General features: G+C 39.3%; 1 protein-coding gene across 6 annotated transcripts in view; it reads left to right on the top strand.

Moving 5' to 3' along the window:
* Ldah (lipid droplet associated hydrolase) overlaps positions 1–21,596 on the top strand; it is a 105,924-nt gene that overhangs the window by 9,351 nt on the left and 74,977 nt on the right. For 4 of the 6 annotated variants that reach the window (XM_033762933.1, XM_010618015.3, XM_033762942.1 and 1 more), the window contains exons 2-3: positions 3,095–3,250; positions 10,357–10,500. In XM_033762933.1, the coding sequence (XP_033618824.1) occupies positions 3,095–3,250; positions 10,357–10,500 (300 nt within the window). Of the gene's footprint in view, positions 1–2,935; positions 2,998–3,094; positions 3,251–10,356; positions 10,501–21,596 lie in introns of all 6 variants that reach the window. The other 2 variants (XM_010618014.3, XM_019206626.2) reach the window with 2 other exon arrangements.

Genomic DNA, 21,596 nt, shown 5'->3' with positions numbered 1-21,596 from the left:
AAAAAAAAAAAAAAAAAAAAAAAAAGGTTTTAAAGGCCCATATTTATGTTCTAAAACAAGGCAGAAATTTCATACAGAGAGCCAGTCAGTTGATAACTGACAAAAGGAGAAAGGATTGTGAGAGTGATTGAGGAAATATAAGCAAACTTTCAAGTAAGAGCATGAGGGCACTAAGGAAAAGGGAAAAGAGGGCCAGGTTAGTATAAAATGATTAAGAAGGAAAAAAGTTAGAACAATACTTAGAGTTTCTAGTCAAGTTGGAGGGCTTTGAATGTATAGAGGATAATTGAAAAGAAACTTAGATTGTTGACGGTTTTAGACCTAATGCTATTAATAGACAGGAGGGCAGACTCAGAGACAAAGGACCTGCATAAGTAATTTGGGTATAGATTTTTGCACATCCTCAGTTATTCAGGAAATTGTTCATGTTATCTCCTGTTTCGCTTTTCTTTCCACCTATCATTCTAAAATTTAATGATGTAGTATTTTATTAGTGTATAAAAATACACTTAATAGAATTTGGAGCTAGAGAGGATTAATAGAAATGAGAAACCATGAAGGAGTTCACTGTCTCTCTGTCTCTCCTGGGGAGAACGAAAAGACAAGACATAACTTTGCACTTTTTCACCAGGTGAAGGTAAGAAAGGGCCATGGTCTCACTGGTGAAGCATAGTTTTGACAGAATTCTACCAGAGGGAAATGAAGGTTTTTCATGATTATTACGGTTTCTATATTGATGTCCCCCAAGAGCCTCAAGCACTCACAAGTGAGGGTTTTGGAAGGTGATTTAGACTACGGGTCTGATTGGATGAGGCAGCACTCGGGTGTGACCTAGGAGGGTGTGTCTCCATGCCTGGCTCTCACCTTCCTTCACCCCGCTTCCTGGCCACCATGAGATGAGCCGCTTTCCTTTGCTCTTCTCCCGTGCTGACAACAATGTTTTGAAACTTACAAAACCAGAGCTAAAATAAGCTGTCCTTCTTAAAGTTGCTTGTGTGGGTATTTTGTCCAGCATAAAGGAAAATGACTAAGCTAGATTTGGGTATTAGAAAAGTAGAGCCATTGCTGTAACTGTTACCTATCCATGTGGCTCAAAGCATTTGCAACCAGTTCACAGGGGGAGTTGTGAAAGATTTTGTGATGCCAGCTAGAATGCTATAAGCTGAGCTTGACGGAAGGTTCTAGTTGGAGCTCAGAAGACCAGGATGTCAATAGAAATGCAAATGGTAAAAGCCAGGTTCAGGAGGTGTCAGTGGAAACAAGGACTCCAGTAGCAGTTGGACTCCAGGCCATGTGTGTTATGTTCCGGCAGAAAATTTGTCTACATTTTAGTCCTGAGACTTTGTAGGAGACTAAGGGTGGTGGGCTAATTAATCTGGCAGACAATCAAAAATCAAATCAAAGTAACCCATTATCTAAGCTGTGGCATGGGTATTGTTGGGCAAGGTTTATGCTGAAAATCATGAGTAGATGACAAAGCTGAATGATTTAAAAAGTTTTAAGTTTGGCCAGAAAGGAAGCTCTGGTAAAGTTAGGGCCTGCAAAATTGGAGCCAGAGGAGAGTTTCGTTGCTGAAAGGGTAGCATTAAAAATGAGCCACATACTTTGGATCAGGACTATAGGAAATACTGCGTGAGGATATCACAAGAACCAGCAAGGCTCCACACTTTGCAGGCTCAAAGTTGTAAAAGTAAGACTGCTTTAAGAAAACCCCTAGGGAACTCTGCTGGAGTAGGGTTGCCTAGAGAATTGTTTTTCAGGATTCAGTTCATAGTGCTCAGCCATTCAGACACTCTGAGACCTCTGTAGCCACTGTTCAAAGGGGCCTGGCCACTGCTTGAGCTGGTGGCAGATGGCGACATTATTCACATAGTGCTGGCTTTATACGCATGCAGAGTGCAGGAATTGTGGGGTCAGAGACTTCCACCCAGATTTCAGAAAGCCTGGGTGGCCAGGCAGTTTGCCTCTGAGAAGGCAATACACGAAGCTCTGAGAGTGAAGCCAAAAGTGAAGGGGAGGGCCTGGGAGGTTGGAGAAGCCAGGAACGTGGAAGTGGCAGGTAGTGAGAGGAGCTGCCCCGAGAGAGACGCCATTATGGAGAGCAACCCACAATGCTGTAGGGGCAGAGCTGCCCAAGCCACTTGGAGCTCACATTTCACTACAGCTTGCCCAGGCACTGGGCGTGGAGTTACCGGATGTGACGTTTGCCCTGCTGGGTTTCAGTCTTGCTTTAGTCCCATTCTCGTATCCCTCTTATTCCTCCATTTTGGAGTGGAGATGTTTACCGTTTGCTATCGTGTATGGGAATGTTTAACTTTCGTTTTCATTTTTATAGAGGCTAAAGTTGAGTTTGATTTGAGTGTCAGAGACTTCAGCCTTAGACTCTTCAGCAGTGTGCTGAAACTGTTAGACATGGACTAAATGTGTTTTGTGCATGTGGGCCTTTGGGGAGGCAGGTCCCTTGAAAGCCTGTGTGCTTATAGGTGGAGGTGGACTTTGGGAGGTGATTGGATAATGGAGGCATTGTAGCTGGCTTTATATTAGGGCTGCTGGTTGGATCAGACACATCACCAGATGTGTGACCTGGAAGGGTTCATCTTCTCGTCCCTCCCTTGGCTCTCTGCTACCTTGCCACTGTGAGCCACCAGCTTTGCTCTGCCCAGGCCCTTATAACATGCACCAATTGTGCGTGGACTGAAACTTGTGAAACAGCCAAAACCCTGTGAAACAAACTTGGCCTCCTTTAAACTGCAAGTATTTTATCCCAGCAATGAGGAAAGTGACTAAGATAATGATCATTGTCAGTTTAACCTAGAGAAGGGAGCTGTAAGAAAGGCTAATATGATTTTGATTCAAACTCCTCTATATTCTTTTATTTTCCAAAGATATGGCTCTGTTTCTAAGTAATAACCTTGTGATTTGTTTTGCCTTTCAGACCTGTAAACAGAACAGCTGAATAGTCCTATCTTCTATATGTTGTATGACATTTCCTTTTAGGTATTTTGAAATTTCCCTTTTTTATTCTTCATTAATGTTTTTGATTCAAGGTTTTACATTTAATGACTCTTCATATTGCTTTTCTCCCTTTATTTAGAAATGGATTCAAAACTTGAGGAAGAAATTCTTGTGCATGAGGAATTCTTGCTGTGTGGTGGAGCTGAAACACAGGTTGTAAAATGTGGCCCCTGGACTGACCTCTTTAATGATCAAAGTGTCCACAGGCCTAAGATGCTTATTTTCATCATTACTGGTAAGTAGAAAAGTCTGGATGAGGAGACTGCAGATACGCTTAACCATTTCTGATTTTAAGATTACTCAATGCATTGATAACAAACACCTTTAAAATTTTTGTGCTCTTTGGTTTCCTTCTGTGCACTTATATTATGTGATAAGTGTGACTATATTATATGGAGTATCACAATTGGAATATACCATATATAATTTTATAATTTGCTTTTTAAATTTTTCTTTATATTTAGAACTGTATCAGTTTGTGGGGTGGGGGCACTGGGAATCAAACTCGGGATCTTACGCTTGCTAAGCAGGTGACAGCACCACTGAGCTAAATCCCCAGTGCTAGAGCTGTATTGATATTTTTAACAATTTTTTAAAAATTATTTTCTGCCCCATTTTAAGATGACTATGATTATTATAGAATGTTAATTGTGGAAATTGTAGCTGAGTCACTTGTGACTTTCACTAGATCGTTGTCAGTAAATGACAGGTAAATATTTGATTGCATGTATTTTAAGTCCTTTTTACATTATGAATTTGAACATACATGTTTATAATCTTTTTTAGGCTCTCATGCTATGAACTGCCAGTGGAAACCTGTGCTGATTTTTCAATTGTGTTATCAGTGGTTTTCTTTATTGGTCTGTAGTCCAGTTTGTTCTGTGTGTCACACATGACAATTTTTTCTAGTGACTTTTGATTTTATTTACAACATTCAGTTGCACAGAATGTTTCATTGTTATGAAACAGATGACACTAGTCTCTTCCTTCAAAACTTCTGGATTTTTTGACTTTATTAGAAAAACCTTCCCTACTCTAAGATGATAAAATAATTCTACCATATTGTGTTTTTTTCAGTTTTAATAGTAATTTTTACATCTGATGAACCTAGAGTTCAAGGGTCAGAATTACAGAAAGGACCTAGCTTTTCTCCCCCTTCAGATGGCTGACTGGCCTCCACATCATCTGCTAGCTCATCGGTCTTTCCCTCACTGGCTTGCATGCCAGCGTTCTCGCAGCGGGCTCGTCCTGTGACGTGGAGCCTGCGTCTGTCTCCACCTCATCGCGTGCTTTCCACAGCTTGGCTTTATGGTACCTTTACATCTTTTAGAATTGTCCTTGGTCACTTTATTCTTCCCCAAAGTACGTTTTGGCTTCTCTTCTTTTTTTATCAAAAAACAAAAAAAATTTTGTTTCGTATTTGTTTGTTTTTTGTTTTGAAGAGGATCTTTTTGGCTTCATTAGAAGAAAAAAATATATATACGGTCTTTAAAATCATCTTCTCTGGTTGCAGCAAATGTCCTCCCAGCAAAGACTTAGCCCAGTGCACTCTGATATTGCTGGCCCTTGATACTTCTAGATATTGTGTGTTAATGTCCACAAAAGAAGAGGATTAGCTTTTGTACACTTTACCTTTCCCCGTTTCCCCACACACAGTCATATACTTCTCCTTTCCAGTCTTCCTCAGGGTTATTTTCCAGTTTGAGGTTAGATTGGTACTTAATGTGTCATTATTGTGAATTTATATTATGTTATAGCTAAGCCTTGGGGATATTAGAATTGCATTTCCTTCTTTACATGTTTTTGTTTGCTTTCCCTGGGTTAATGATGTCTGTCCCTCTCCCTCTCTCCTTAGTTTTCTATTACTTAATCACCTATTTATCCTAAAACTGTTCTCTAGAGATGAAAAGAAATCCTCAGTGCAATGAGTAATCAGTCAGTTTCTTTATTCTTGGTGCTCTCCCTCCTTGAGTCTGTGTTCTGTGGATCTGGTGCACACTGATTGCTGCTGGGCTGTCAGACTTCTGCCATCCTGGGGATTCTTGTCACTTTCTTGTGGCTCAAATACCCTGTTTCCTGCATCTTATATTTTCCTCTCTATTGGTTTAGTCTCTTGTTTTGGTGGAATAATTCTAAATAATTCTAGTAGCTTCCCGAGGAGAGGGGCACAGACAATAAAAGATACAGCATATCAGAAACTGTCTGAGACTTCTAGGTTAGAAGTTTTTCCTTGGAACTTAAAAGGGAATTAGTCATTGTTTTCCAGGGTTCAGAGCTGCCTACACGAAGTCTTGATTTTTTTGGAGGGGGAGTATCTGATGCTTCCCCCAAACCTTGCACTTCTGAGACCTTTTCATTATTCTAAAATTTTAAAACTTTACAGTGAAGCAGTTGAAGTATTTTTTCATACATTGTACTTTGGTTTTAATAGGCTTTCAAAACCAGAAGCTAATGTATATACTTCAAGCCTAAGAGTTCCTTTTTCTCTCTTTCCTCGTCTTATAGTCTGCTGTTTTGTAGGTGTGACATCATTTTCTTTGGCTTTTTTCATTTGTTAGTTTTCACTGTATTTCTTTTTCTATTTGTGTTCAGTGGTATTTTTAAAGTTCAGTAATCTCTCACTCTCCATTTATTTTTAAGAGGAAGATACAAAAAACTGATTTGAAGTTTTATATTCAGAAGTAAGGCTTGTCTGCAGGTGTGCCTAAGACTGGGGAGTTCTTTAGGCCCATGGCAGTCTCCTAAAATCACAGCAGACCTAGGCAGAGAGGCATGGCTGGTCACCTTGGGTGAGCCTCGCCCTGTGGCTGTGGTGTCGGAACCCCACATTCATTCGTTTCTGGTGTGCTGAGAAAGCAGCGAGAGCCTTCAGATGGAGGGAAACTTGAAACTTCCCTTGTTTCACAGTCTTGTTGTTTGTAGTGCTTTGACATTTTCAGATCCCATTTTGTTTCCTGTGTTCTTTTATGCTTGCTTTTCTATTTCCATTGCTACCCTTGATCCTTTCCTTGGATTCCTGAGAGCTGAAGGCTGGTGCTCTTCGTTGGTATATGGGCTTCAGAATTGTGTTTTATTTGGGAAGCTAGTCTGTTTAAAACTGTGAGAAAAATTAGGATGACAGTGTGTGTGTGTCTGTGTAAACTTTTTAAAATCTTTTTACATTGACCAGTTTATTATGAAGGTTTATTATTGCCTATGATACGAATGAAGAGATGCATTTGCGTGGGAGAGTGAGCCCAAGTTTTTGTGTACTCTCCTATGAGTCATCCTCCAGGAACCTCCACATGTTTGTTTTAGTTACTTTCTTGTTGCTGAGACACAAATACCCAATACTCTGAGAAAGAAAGGTTTATTTTGGCACACAGTTTGTAGAAGTTCCCATCCATAGTCAGCTGGCTCCAAAGCAGGGCAACATGGCAAAGGAGGCTTGCTAACGCAGAGAGCGAAAAAGAAGAGAGACGTCCAGGGAGGAGAGAGGGAGGCCACATGCCCACCGGTGGTCCACCTCCAAGGTCACATTTGGGTGTATCCTCATCAGGGGACTGACGCTCTCCGAAGTATCACACTTGTGATCTCTTCGCCTCCTGAGCGCTCCGTGAGTACACGAGGCTTTGCAGGGACACCTAGACATAAACTAAGTGTTCATCCATCCAGAAGCTCTCCTGAACACTGCACTTTTATCTTTCTGCAGAGCCTTCATTGCAGATGCATAACTGCTAATAGGCTGTGTGGGAAAAGCCAGAAAGGCCTGTTCAGCTTCTTCTTGACCTTTCTGTGCAGTATTCCTTACTCCAGAGTATGGGACAGGAGCCCCTGGAATGAGCAGGGGTTTATGACCTGCTGTCAGAACAGATAGGTTAGAGAAATCCTTTATGGACAGCTCCATGACAGAAGACAAGGGAAGATAGAATTTCTGTGACTCACTTTGAGGAAGAGAAATTCTACTTTCTGTGGCCTGCATTTGGGTAGCTAGGGAGTCAGGAGCCAGGAACCACAAGATGAAAAAAAAAAGAAGAAGATACTTATGTACTCATATGTATGTATGTATGTGTGTGTACATATATATATGTGTGTGTATATGTGTGTGTGTGTGTGTGTGTGTGTACGTGTGGGTGTGGATATATGTATTATGTGTTTATGTATATATGTAATAACAGTATCTCGTGGTTTTCAAACATGGATCCCTTACATCAAAGGAGTATACCACCCAAAAGATACTGTCACATTTTTAGGATCCTGTGTAGTCATTAATAATCAGTCTGTCTACCATCATATTGAATGAATATGAAGATGGCAGTATTTCAAGGATTGTCAAAATGTTATGGACATCATATTATATCTAACTCTTATAGACTGACATAGCATTTCATTTTAAATCATTTTGCTTTCGCAGCTAACAACATTCTTCACAATTAGTGATGATATTTAGGAGTGATTTATCAGAAATCCACAGACAATAACTTTTAATTTAGTTTCATCTTTTCCAGTGAACCTTAGATCTAGAATTTATAAACCTTTGATAAAAGGTTTTACATACGTTTCTCAGTTGGAATGTTTCCCAGCATCCCAAGACCCAGAGAGAGAAAGCTAGATGGAGATACCTTTAGTTGCATGAGCAATACCCTTAAATTTTCTTTTAGTTAATCAGGAAGTTTAGTTTATGGTTTATAAGGTATAACATTCAAATGGTTAATATGATAATATGAAGTCAGGCTGATGAAGTTTTTGTTTTGTTTTGTATATGGAGCCCTAAAGAAGAGCAAAAAAGAGCCCATCATAATTTGGGATACCCAAGCCGGGCTTGTAGTTTTCATGCATTCCCCAAACCTCCAAGGGAATAGGTGCTAAATATTCCTCACTTGTGAAAGGGGGCAATGGAACTGAAGGTTCTAGCCCTTGTGATCTCGCATGCACTTAGACTCAGTTCCAACTATAGTGTTGCTTGTGCCCTGTTCTGTGTATACGTACGTATTATAATTGATGAAATTTGTCTTATGATATACAGTATGATGGTATATATTATGGCACAATGGAATCAAGCTAACTACTATATTCATTAACTCAAATGACCAAATACTTGAGGAAAACAACTTAAAGGAGGAAAGGTTTATTTTGGCCTACAGTTTCAGAGGCTTCAGTCCATCGTGAATGGCTTCACTGCTTTTAGGCTAATAGAAAGGTACTGCCTCATGGCAGAAAGGTTTGTAGAGCAAGACTGCTCACCTCCTAGCAGAAAAATCAGCAAGGAGACATAGAGAAAGGGCCAGGGAAAATATACTAGGCCCACAGTCATGCCCCCTCAGCTCACTGCAGTCTGTTAGGGCCTGCTGCCTATTTCCTTCTCCCAGTAACGCCATGGAATTACGATCCATCAATGGATTAACCCACTTCTGAAGTTAGACCCCTCACGTTCCATCCTTGCAGAAGCCCATTGGCTCACAACCAAGACTTCAACGCAGTGAGCCTTTGGGGAACAGTTCAGATAAAAACCATAACAAGAATACAATATATTACTCTTAACTGCTGACACCAGAATGTCCAAGAGACTTCTTGAATGTATTCATCCTGAATGAAATTTTGTAATCTTGGCCCAACCAGCATCTCTCTCCATCCCTCCTCTCCCTGTTAACCCTGCTGACCACCATTCTATCTCTGCTTTTATCTACCTTTTTTATTATCCCACATATAAGTGAGATCATGCAGTATTTGTCTTTATGTGCCTGGCTTTTGTCCTCCAGGTTCACCCAAGTTGTCAAAAATGATAGGATGTCTTCTTTTTTGGAAGACTGAACAGTATTCCATTGTGCATGTTTATCTTTATCTATTCAGCAGTTTCTATGTCTTGACATTTATGAATTGTCCAGCAGTGAATGTAGGAGTGCAAATGTCTCTTTAATACTGATTTTGTTTCTTTCACATATATACCCAGAGCCAGGGATGCCACCGCCTGCCTCGCAAGTACAAGATCCTGAGTTCAATCCCCAGTACCCCAAAAAAGTCTCTCTCTCTCTCTCTCTCTCTCTCTCTCTCTCTGTGCCTCCCTCTCCCTCTCCCCCTCCCTTCCCCACCTCTCCTACAGCTAATAATAATAATACATATATTATACCTACTGTTAATCATAATCTTCATGCTAATTAGCATTCCCACCACAGTTGTGTGCCTGTTCTCTTTTTCCACATCCTCACCAACACTTACTTTTTGTCTTTTTGATAATATTCCTTTTTACAGATATGAGCTTGAGTAGCAGCTGCCTCCTAAAAGCCAGGGCCTGGCTTTTAAACATTGTACCATACCCAGTGCTCCTTCTGCCCTTGACTCATTAGTACCCATCTAGCCTCTCTAGGTATTTTAGATAAAATATTTTTAATTTCTTTTTAATCAACTGAATATTTAGTTAAATGAAAAATAAGCCATAACAAGTTACAGATTAACCACTGACCAGTTTACCTGGAGTGACACTTGGGTAACACATTTGTTTACACACTGACTATCCTGAGAGTTGCTCAGGCAGGTATCATTTCAACCAGTCAATTCTTGTAGTGAGTAAGTTTGATAAAGTTGTCATTTTAATATTTCCTGTTATCTTATAAAAATTAATGAAAAAATATGCAATTTTTGGTCACCCTGTATTTAAATAATTGGACTGGTAAGTTGTTAAAAAGTGCTACAAGCACCACAAAATCCAGGAATAAAGCAAATTTTCAATTATTTGTCTTACATACCTCTATGAATCTTTGCTCTTGCATTTATGGGCCACACACTTTGCATTCCATTATGACAGTGCATTTTCATCGACGGTGGTAATAATCAGCTTTCTGTCACTGTGACCAAATACCTAAGCTAATCACTTTAAAAGGAGGAAAAGTTTATTTTGGTTAATAATTCCAGAAGTTTAGTTCCTGGTCAGTTGGCTGTGTTGCTTTTAGGTCAGTCTTGGCACTTTCTAAGCTGTCCTGGAAGTCCTCTGTGAATGTCTTTAGTTATATCATGTGGCTGCCTTGATGTCTTGAATCAATCAAAATGTTTAGTTTCCATGGTCATTTTGACGTTGGGGAAGAGCCAGGAGTTGTATGGTGCCTTATCAATAAATAAGGTGGATGATGATACACTGTAATGTTTTATGACCTTCTCTTTCCACTGAATGATATTGTACTTTTTACTCACACCTCATAAAAACAGTGGGCTAAGTGTGTTTAAAGCTAGAAGGAGTATTCTGAGAGAGATTAATGACAATGTGTCTTCTTTTACTATAGTAAATTTTTAAAATACCATATATTTTGATCACATCTTGAACATGGGTTCATTCTTTGGTTAATCTAAGATCTTTCTTCCTTTTCTTAGGTAACCCCGGTTTCTCTGTCTTTTATGTGCCATTTGCAAAGGCTTTGTACTCTTTGACAGACAGGTGCTTTCCAGTTTGGGTTATCTCTCATGCTGGGCATGTCTTGGCTCCCAAAGACAAGAAGATTCTCACAACATCAGAAGGTATGTCCTCATTAACATCTACTTTCTTTCCCCGTAAATGGATATTCTTGTTTCTGGAACAACTAGTCAGGTTAAGAGTTTTGCCAATGAAATCTTCTGGTTGTGGCATTGGGCCCAGGATGCCACAGTTTGGTAATTTTAGGATTTTTAGAGATATTTTAAGAGATACTTTTAGAGACTCTTGGTAATTTTAGGATTTTTAGAGGTATTTTAACTCTCTGAGTAACTTTGGGCTGATAGGTCTGTGTATTGCTTTCTTTTATTTAACAGTTAGCAATCAGCTATATATTTATTGATCACATATATCCAAGGTTGTACTAGGAGGAATAGTAGAGAAAAAAAGTATAAGGCATGGTCTTTATTGTTGTTTTTTTTTCTTTGGTTTTTTGAGACAGGGTCTCACTATGTAGTTGCATCTGACCTAGAACTCACTGTGTTGCCCAGGCTGGTCTCGAACTCACAGTGATCCTCCTGCCTCAGCCTCCTGAGTGCTGGGATTACAGACGTGAGCCACCATGCCTGACTAAGGCATGGTCTTTAAAGAAGCATAATGCCAGGGGCTGAGGATTTAGCTCAGTGGCACCCTGCCTGCCTCACAAGTACAAGTTTATGAGCTCAATCACTGGTGCAAAAAAAAAAAAAATACTGCCTTATGTTTGGAGTATGATTTTACATGGCAAACTCTGGCCTGCTGATCATGTGGATACCGAAAGAGTAAACAGTGTAAACCCAGAGTGTGTGGGTTGGAATTTCATCAGTTTTGGGCTGCCTCAGCGGGATACTGGAGATTGGGGAGCTTATAACCAGCACAGATTTATTTTGCAGTTTCTGGAGCTGGAGAACTCCAAGATCAAGGCACTTGGCTATTCAGTTTCCGCCGAGGACCTATTCTGATTCATGATTCACAGATCACCTTTTTCCTGTGTTCTCTCACAGTGGAGAAAAGAGGCAGAACCTTTTGGAACTCTTAAGGGCATTAGTCCTATTCATGAGGGCTCCCCCTGCGTGACCTTATCTAATTGTAATTCTCCCAAAGACTCCGTCTTCTTATTCCATCATGCATGGCTGTAAGATGTTCATCATATGAATTTAGGGATACGGGATACAAGCATTAGTAATGGTTCTGACAGTTGAATAGGATTTGGCTTTGGAGGGGATGGGTGCAGAGGTTAACAGGCAGAAGGAGTAGCACAGAAGGGAGTGAGAGTTAGTGGTCATTGTTTCTATGCAGGGCTGATTTGGGAGGAATCTTGAAATCTGCGGAGAGAGCTGGGACTCTACATGGTAAACTACTAGAGAACTTTGAAGTAAAAGAAGTATCACTGTAGAGATGCAAACGACTTGCTTTTAACTTACAAGAATTGTAACATATTCACCCTTCTAAAAGAAAAGTAAGGGCTGGGGATTTAGCTCAGTGGTTCTGCCACCTGCCTCACAAGTGCAAGGTCCTGCATTCAGCCCCTGGTACCAAAAAAATATAAAGAAAGAAAAGAAAAGTGAGAGGAAAAAGAGAACTATAACTCAAATTCTCTGCAGACATCACATTCAAGGGCCTTTTGCCATACTAGGTTCCCTTAAGTTATTTGAGGTAGGAGCAGTGGCAATGGTCTCGTTCCTTACTTAGCTCCAGTTCTGATAGGTCTATCATGTGGTATGGGCATTGTTTTGTACTTACTGAGCTCCTGTTTTAAGAGGTGCTACTATAAAGTTACACATCTGTACTCTTTGTGGTTATATATTCATGATTCCTTTAGACACTGCTAAACAAGTTTGAGGCAGGCAGCGGAAGCACTGTACTAAATCCCTGGCCCTTTGCTGTGTAAGTTTGAATACATAAAACCTGTACTGTCTGAGTGATCTAAGTTAGTGATGGTGAACTTTTTAGAGACCAAGTGCCCAAACTGCAACCCAAACCCATTTACCTGTTGCAGTGTGCCAACATTACACTTAAACCTGGATTCTGAAGTTTTAGTTTAGAAAAAACAACTCATTAACATCTTTTGTCTTAAGAAAAACACAATAACAGCTTTCAGTCATACAAACAGCTTTTTACTGAAAAGTAAAAGTTTGCATTTGGCGTGCTTTTGCAGTTAATGTGACCATTGCTGTCGTATGCACGCTGATAATTTGTCAAACCTTGGCTCCTACTTGATTAGTGCAGCACATGCAGCACTTGGGTCATCTGTCAGTCTGTTTCTTGTATCAGTTTTGATAGAATTGAAAGCTGAAAACAGCTGCTCACAAGTATAAGATGATCCAAACAAAGTAAGAGCAATCCCAAGCGCTTTCATTGACTTAAAATCATTTGGCAGGGAATTCCACACTTTAAGGATTTCGTTTTCAGAACTACCAACTGTGCTGTCTTTTATCATCCCTTCACTCTGGCTTCTCAAATGTTGCAAGGAGGTCATAAAATGTATCTTTCTAGATAGTTTTCTTGAAATTCCAATAGCTCCATTTCCAAATTTCCAAAGTTAGTCCAGTGTAAGCAGGAAAAATCAAGTTCTTTGAATTTGGCTTTGTCTGGAGAAGTAAACAGTGTTGTGCCAGGGATTTGGCTCAGTGCTGCCGCCACCTGCCTCAAAAGCTCAAGGTCCTGAGTTCAATCTCCTGTACAAAAAGAAAACAAAACTTTAAAAAAAAAGAAAACAGAGAGTTGTCTCTCATAGAACTATAAAACTTACTAAAATTCTCCTTTGCAGCACCTACAATGATAGAAAGTTCCTCGTAGATTTCCTGGTGGCATGTAGGATTGTCTGCAAATGTTGTAGAATTTTCTAAATGCATTTTTAGATTTAGAAGGTATTTCAGCTTCCTGCTTTTAAGATCTCTTTCAGAAACCTGCAGTTTTCTCTCAAATGTTTTCACAAAACGTCCTTTCTGCTGTTTTCCCTAAACATTGTAGATTTTTGTTCAGTATTTTGAAGTGTAGTGTAAAATCTGTAAAAAGAAAACCACGAAGTTGTTCAGCCAGGCTACATCAGTGAGCTGTGGGTAGTCCTACCCTTTTTCATTCATAAACAGCTTAATTTCATCCAAGCAGGCTACAAATCTCTCCAGGACTCATCCTCTGCTCAGCCACCAGACATTATAAGTAAAGCATTGTAGTGTGCCTAAACCTCATCAAGAACTGCTTGAAGCTGTTGAAAATTAAGAGCCTGAGCCGTGATGTAATGCACCATTTTTGTGACATCTTTGAAGGTATCACCTAATTTTTTGCTGTTGTCCCAGCATGAAGAGCTTCTTGATGTATAATACAATGAAACTGACTGACTGGATGTTTCACTTTTTAACAAAGAACTGTATGAAACCACATGTTACCCCCACCAAGCAAGATAACAAAAAAGCCTCCTCACAGCACTGTGGGTCTGTCCCTTGTGTTCTTCCAGGCAGTGACACCAGTTTCAGCAGCTCTTCTCTCGTGATGTCACCAACAGCGTAAAGCAAAATCCCTGCTAGCCTTGTGTGATTATTTATATCTGTGCTTTCACTCGAGCACACGGAGTCCCAGGCTGCCTTCTGTAAGTCAGAGGTGAGCTGCTGACTAGCGTCACTTGCCATACACAGGACTCGCCTTTAACAGTATTTCTTCTAAGTGGCATTTCAGAGATGAGTTGCATAATATTATCTTTGAGAAATCATGAAAAAGGGAATTACAGGCAACATGTCATTTTGATAAAATCCCCATTGAGAGGGCCTTACCATATTTTACTGTGCTCAGTGATATTTGAAAGTTGGAAGCTGTTAGAGGATTATTTTGGAAAGAGAGTTGCAACCCTTCTGTGACTGGACCGGAAGTGCCATCTGACACGATGTGGGGCACACGACACTTTCACTACACAGAGTATGTAACTCTTTCCTGTTGCATTCATTCACTCCAAATGACTGTCTAGGACTATTGGAATGATCTTCCACTATCTGTGTTCAGTTTTTTGTGTGTGTTTTGCTGAGGTCATTTTTTGATGTTCAAGACTTGTCCAGAAAAAACATAAAATTTTTAAAAACCAAAGCACCCAATACAAATATATCCCTACAGCAAAGTAGCTAACACTATTAGTTAACACTAAAAAATTGGATATTCCGTAAATCAACAGTTCACGGCAGTGGTCCTCAGCTGAGGTTCCTCTTGAATTTGCTGACCACCAGAGCAGGGGGACGATGTTTCACCGACCACCAGCTTTGACCCACTGTAAGCACTTCCTATGTCATAAGGAATTTTGCTAAAATCACAGCCAGTCCAAGCAGATATATGTGTCCTTGATCTTGTTTTTATAAATTCCACAAACAACTGAATATGATGCTGCAAATTCAGATATGCCAGGCGAGCAGCACAACATAAACAGTCTCAGTCTCTTAATTAGAACATATCTTTGCTAAATACTGGATGTTAGATTTCAGTTCTGTATAAGAAAACTCAAAGCTAAAATCTTGTGTAATAATATGATGAACATATTAAAATTCACAGCCAATCCAAGCGAATATACATGCAGCAATACCTCTGTTCACAAATGCTTCTCTTCACAGACAGATTCACAAACAGAAGCGTTTGGCAAAATTTTGCTTCCATTCTCGAATCTGCATTGGGTGTGCTTCTTCCCTTCACAAGCACAAACACAACTGTCATCCTCAGAATCCAGGAACAAACTAAGCTCATGAACCAAGGTCCCTCTGTGTGTCATGGCAGTGCACTGGCTGGACACATGCAGGCTCAGTTCAGTCAGCTAATGAGTCACAGCTCACAGCTCCCATGGCATTGTCCCTGCACCTACTCTGCCCAGCCTGCACATGTGCCTGGGGACGCTGATATCCGATTCTTGGCTGCTGGGGATCCTGGGTTGACTTGGCCTGCATGCACACGGTGCTCTGCACAACCACTGTGGCATGCATGTCATAGGCTCACCACTGCTGATCCAAGTGATACTTGAGGCTAGCTTTGATCGTGTTTATCTTTAACTCTAAACTCTGCCTTCCTCTGCTGACCATCATATTTTTTTGTTTCTGCTTAAAATTGAATTTATTGCAGGTAAATATGAACACATATTGAACTCTTCTTAATAACCTCTAAAGATCACTTTATTAACCTACTATGAATAGGGTGTTGCTGGTCATATAAATAGACTTAGCTTTTATCTAATTTTTTAATGCATATTAGTAATATAGCAGACCCTTACTCACAAGGGCTGGTTATAACTCAAGTTGGTTGTAAGTCAAGACTATTTTTCCCATAATAAATCATGGAAATACCCGTCATTCATTCTGAACCTCCCAAAGTTCTTCTTAACTAACCTTTTCATAATAAAAAAAAGGATTGTATAACAGGCATAATTTACTAGAAATGCCAATAATTTTCCTAATGTATTCACCAAAAAGTTATAAAATTTGCCTTGCTTGCCAGACACAACAATTTCATACTGTACTCACCATTCAAGTTGACATCTTTGACTTATAGGAAGGGAGGATGAAATGGAAGGTGGTTACTGTTTGGAAGGAGGATCCCCTTCCATAAGAACATCAGGAATCTGGCTCTCTGTTGTCCTTTCTCTCCTTGGGAGAGTCTGTAGCCCACTAGGACCTACTTCTGGCTCACAAGGTCTCCACCTTTTCAGAACTAAAAACCTGTCTAAGGCTGTCTGTTTCTGTCTTTTCTTTAACACCATTCTGTAGTATGACGTGACATTGTCACTAAGCCAGTAAATGCAACGATTGGCTGTTTCTCTGACTGCCTGGGTCAAATGTTTGCAGCTCTGTGCATTTCTTCAGGATTTCCTGTATTTCGGAAGAACTTTGCTGCACTGATTATCAATACTCCCCCTCCTCTTCAGAAAGCTCCTCAGCTGCCATTCTCTGCTGCTCACCCAGAAGTTGCTGAAGTTCCTCTGTGGACAATTCCTGAGTGTTCCTCCAGCAGTTCCTCAGCATCACCACTGTCTACTTGCAAGCCCTAGACTCTGCTGTAGTGACAGTGTCATCCACCACAGGGTCAGCTGAAGGCTCAGGCTCCTCTAACTGCCTTCAGAGTCTCTCTCCTGTTTAACTTTAGGCCACACTTTCTTCCAAGCAGATCTCAGTGTCCTTAGAGGGACATTAGCCCAGGATTTCTCAGTTAACCCCATCTGGAAAAAGATGTTGTAATGTTCATTTAAGGGTTAGATCTATATCTGAGACCATCTGGAAGCACAAGCAGCCATCATTTGGGTTGTAACTCAAGATTCTGGTCATAAGTTAAAACTAAAATTCCAGTTGTAAACCAAGTTGTTCATGGTATAGGTTGGTTGTAACTTGAGAGTCCACTGTGGAGAATACTGAAATCCATTTTGGTGTATTGGTAGATAATGTATAATGCACTTGGTTATTTTCATCCCAGTATCCCTCTCTCGCCTCCCTTCCCCTGATCTTCTTCACCATCTCTAAAAATCTGCCTTCTAAGCTGGGCCTGGTGATGCAGGCCTGTAATTGTAGTACTTGGGAGGCTGAGGCAGGAGGATAGTAAGTTCAAGCCAACCTGGGCAACTTACAACTTAGTGAGACCCTGTCTCAAAAAATAAAAATTTAAAAAAGGCTGGGGATTTAGCTCAGGTTCAGTCCTCAGTGCTATAATATAAGTGTGTGAATAAATGAATGAAATAAAAATTTACTTTTTAGTTTTCTATCCTCTTTATTTATTTGTTTATTTGCTTGCAGATGACAAAACATGCAATATTTAACTTTCTGAGTCTGGCCAACTTCACTACGTGATGTATTCTAGTTCTGTCTATTTTCTTGCAAGCGACATCATGTCCTTCCTCTTTATGGCTCGGTGTTATCTCACATTTCTTTACCCATTCCTGTTGGTAGCGTCTAGGCTATAAACATGGGTGTGCGTGTATCACAGTACTATGGTGTCTTTAACTCTTTTTGAAAACATCAAGGAGTGGTGTAGCTGGAGTTTTAACACTTTCCCGCCAGTTTGAACCACTGGTGGGTATGTGCATGACTGCCCCATCAGGCAGCTTGTACCACTGATGGTACAAACAGATCTAACCACTTTTGTTGGTCTTTTTACTACAATGATGAGACTGTTATGTATGTACCACCAGTGCTTCAAGCTGGCCGAGCAGCAAGACATATGAATTACAGCCTCATTGTGGACAAGTTAAACTATGTTTTGTAGCAAATCTTCCAGTTCTCATGACTATAATGTGCAGTTTATTTTTGAAGTAGATTAGCTTTTTGGTTGTATTTTTACATTAAGAAGTTATATGTTCTTCATATTAAAAAGTTAGACAATACAGAAAATTGAATGAGTAAAAATCAGGCTTCTATAATTTGAAGGTTGAAAAAGAATGCTATTAAAACTTTTACCCCAAAAATCAGATAAACATTAGCACCTTGGCACTAAGGATGAGATTTCCCAATGCTTTTAACAGTTTATACTGCAGTTCAGAGGTCTTATATGGCCTATAATAAGTATCTGATAACTAGCTAGTGAGTATTATTTTTAGTGTTTTTCCCCCTGTGGCAGTGTTATGAAGTATATATCTTAAACACTTAGATAATAACTAAACTTTTATTCTAAGGGTGTTTTTTCCCACCATTTATTTGCTTCTTACTATCTGTTAAAGATTTTTAGTTGGCATGTATTATGTACCAAGGAAACATTTAGTGTAGGGCAGTTTAAAAAATGAGTAGGGGCTTCCAGCTTCATCTCTGGCATGTAGAACTGGAAATTTGTCACGCCCATCCTTGTAAGAAAAAGCTGAACAAACTGAAAAGTCAAAGATTCTTCTCAGGTCTTTCAGATAATTGAGATCATAGGACAAACTACCAGCTGAAATAAGGAGAGTCGGGAATATGTAGTAAGGATCAGCTTACCTGAAGCAGAAGCCACAGGCTGATAAAATACAAAATGGAAATTTTGATTAATTATTGGATACAGATTCTCACTCTGTTTTGAAAATGAGAAACTCCTGCAGGGCCAGTCTTAGAGAACCTTCCACATTTTCCTGTGTTCCGCCAGTCACCACACTGCGTTCTTTGGTGAATATCTGTGAATATTCCCCCAGGGGTTTTGGTGAAGAGAAAAGGACAAGTCATTTTGCAGTATGTCCACGAATTTCTGAAAAGGCCATTCTCCAATAGAAAAGACTTTACCAGAGTCTTGTCTAATCTGGGGGAAAGGCATTTAGCTCATTCTTCCTCCTCTAACCTTCCTGTCTCAGATATGGAGAGAAAAAGGAAAAAAAAAAAAATGACAGGCATTTCAAAGATCACAGCACAGGGTCTCAGGCCCACTTAAACACCAGGGTTCAGTCATAGGTTATAGGATGCTACCGTCTCCCGTATTTTGTTTCCACATCAACCAACCTTGAGTATAATAAAAATGTATCACAGCTTCAAGAGTTGTAAGAGACAGACTCTAATCAAAAAAGGAATTCTGAGAGGGGGACAGAGGTGTATGCATATAATCCTAGTACTCTGGAAGGCTGATGCGGAAACATGGGGATTTCAAACCCAGTCTAAAACAAAACAAGACAAGGAGTCTTTAGGGTGAACAAAACACAACCGGAGGGGAAAAATCAAGGACGTAGAGGAAAGTGATCCTCTGTCGCATAGAGCCCCACAGCCAGGGCACTTGCTAAATACAGCTCAGATCCTAGCCATATTAAAGTGAGAACTCACATTAAGGATCTGTTTTCCTCAGTTTCATTTACCCAGTACATCATGTGAAGCTTTAAACAAGAGGAATTACAAGGCACCGTGAAAAGTTTTAAAAAATAACAGTCCAACTAAACAAAGTAAGTATCAGAACTAAACTCAGATATATGCCTGTTACCGATTTGGAATTATTAAGGAATTTAAAATAACTTATTAATATAATGAGGACTGTAATGGAAAGTGTGCTGAAACAGATGGATAATTCAAGTTGGAGTTGGAAAGTCTTAAGAAGTAATCAAAAATTAATACTGGAAAATACCGCAACAAAATGAAGAATGTAGGTAACTGAGGAAAAAATCCATGAGTTTGAAAATAGGTCAACAGAAGCTCCCCAAATTAAAATTCAAAGAGAAAAAAATGTAAATTGTGATCATATTGATGATCAATGTAGAAAATATATTTTATAGAAGCTAACACCCATTTATGATTTTAAAAACTCAGCAGACTAGAAGTAGAGGGGAATTACTCAACTTGATGAGGGTTATCTGCACAGAGCCTATGGCTAACATAATTAATGATGAGAAACTAGGTGCTTTCTCCCTACGAATGAGTTGAGGGTGCCCCCTACACCATACCTATTCAGCACTGTACTGGAACTCACACTAGTTCAGTAAGACAAGAAAAGAAATTAAAAGGTAAACAACTTGAGAAGAAAGAAAATTCTTTGTTCATAGATGATATAATTGTTTAGGAAATTCCAAAAAATCAACAACAGAGACTCTTAGAATCATTAAATGGTTATAGTCATATCAAAGAAAAATTATGTAATACTAAATACTTCCCCAATCACCTATCCTGTTGTTTCAGAAATAATATACATATTAATTTGTTTCATTTACACTCTTAGTTTCTCTTAGCTCATTGAATATTTTTTTGCTAATATCTGTTACCACTATGTAAAAAAGAATCTTTTTTGTCTGTCTTGTACTCTAACTACTTTGAAAATAATGATACATAGTATGTTAACTATTGTTATTCTCTTACTATTTTGTTACAAAATTTTATTTTATTTTTTCATAAAAAAGAAGTTGTTAACATGTGCCAAGAGGAAAACAAACTGGAGGAAAGGCTGGCAGGGCACAGGCAGGCTACTGACAAGATTGTGTGGGTTGTGAAATTTCCATGAGTCTGCAAAGAGTGATGGGGATGAGAGTCTAAGAAATTCAGATAAGTGGTCCCAAAGTCTACCCTTACTCAACAAAGAGTATTTAGCAGAATTAGATGACGCTTTTTGAGTGGGCTGGGTCCAGATCATACAGGGGAGAGAAAAATGTCCCTGCTTAAAGTGGTCCTTGGGGAAATAGTGCCCTTACCAGAAAGTAGGTTTATGTGTGACCTTAAGTGACTCGTCTAGCCATTCTGCTTCAGGTTTACTTGTCTAATAAAACTTATAAGATTGCTAATATTGAAATACTTGCAAAATATTTAGCATGTAGAAATGGCTACAAAAATAATTTCATAGCATAGAATTAGAAGTACATTGGATTCTCAGATAACAAAACAAACAAAAAGGTCAATGACTTTCCTACTTAGCGGCATTGAAAAATTAGAATTTAAAATTAAAAGCACTTTACATTAGAACCATAGTGTATTTTGAAAGCTGAATGAATACTGATTACCTAACTAAAAGATTTTAAGAGTAGTGAAATGAAACTGAATACACAAATTTCAATCATAATTAAAAATACCTATTTCAACAGCCATCCTACTCAAAATGAATAAAATGCATAGCAGATACTATTCTTTGAAAGACATATCTTTACTGTTCTAAGTTATTATTTCTTCACGCATGACCAAAGTTACAGGTTTAATTCCTAAATAGGAAATAGTATATCCTTTATTAGGAAATTTGTATGACTGTTTAGAATATGCTTTTGCAATCTTGGATTTGGAAGATGGAGGTGTTGAATTCTTCTAGGCTGTGCATGTAGCTCAGGAGTAAAGCTTTTGCCTAGGGTATATGAAGCCCTGACTTTGATCCCCGCACAGAAGGAATTCTTTCCAGAAAAGTCTTCTTTAATATGCTAACCTTCCCAAAGCTGCCAGCTGTCCTGGCCTATTATCTGAACTCTGGCAAGTAAAGAAATAATCCACGGAAGAGTGGGCTGGGGAGTCATGGGAGTACTGCATGATACCCAGGGAAGTTTCATTCTTCCTGGGCCATGTTCAGACCTTTCAGTGGTGAGTAGCTATCATGTTTTATTGCTACATCCTTACCTTGATGAGAATTATGTATTGAATTACTTATAGCAACATCCAGCTGTGACAGTAGCTATTTGAAATTGTGCTAAGACAGAAGGAAACATTTGAACAAAATGTGAATGCCAACTTTGAAAGTCAGAAACAGACTTGATGCCTTACATCAGGGATTCCTTTTTTTTTTTTTTTTTTTTTTTTTTTTG

This window comes from Fukomys damarensis, unplaced genomic scaffold (genome assembly GCF_012274545.1).
Source record: "Fukomys damarensis isolate Sample0158 unplaced genomic scaffold, DMR_v1.0_HiC HiC_scaffold_2, whole genome shotgun sequence".
NCBI lineage: Eukaryota > Metazoa > Chordata > Mammalia > Rodentia > Bathyergidae > Fukomys > Fukomys damarensis.
Note: the sequence above shows the minus strand (reverse complement) of the source record. Positions and strands in the feature narration are given on the sequence as shown.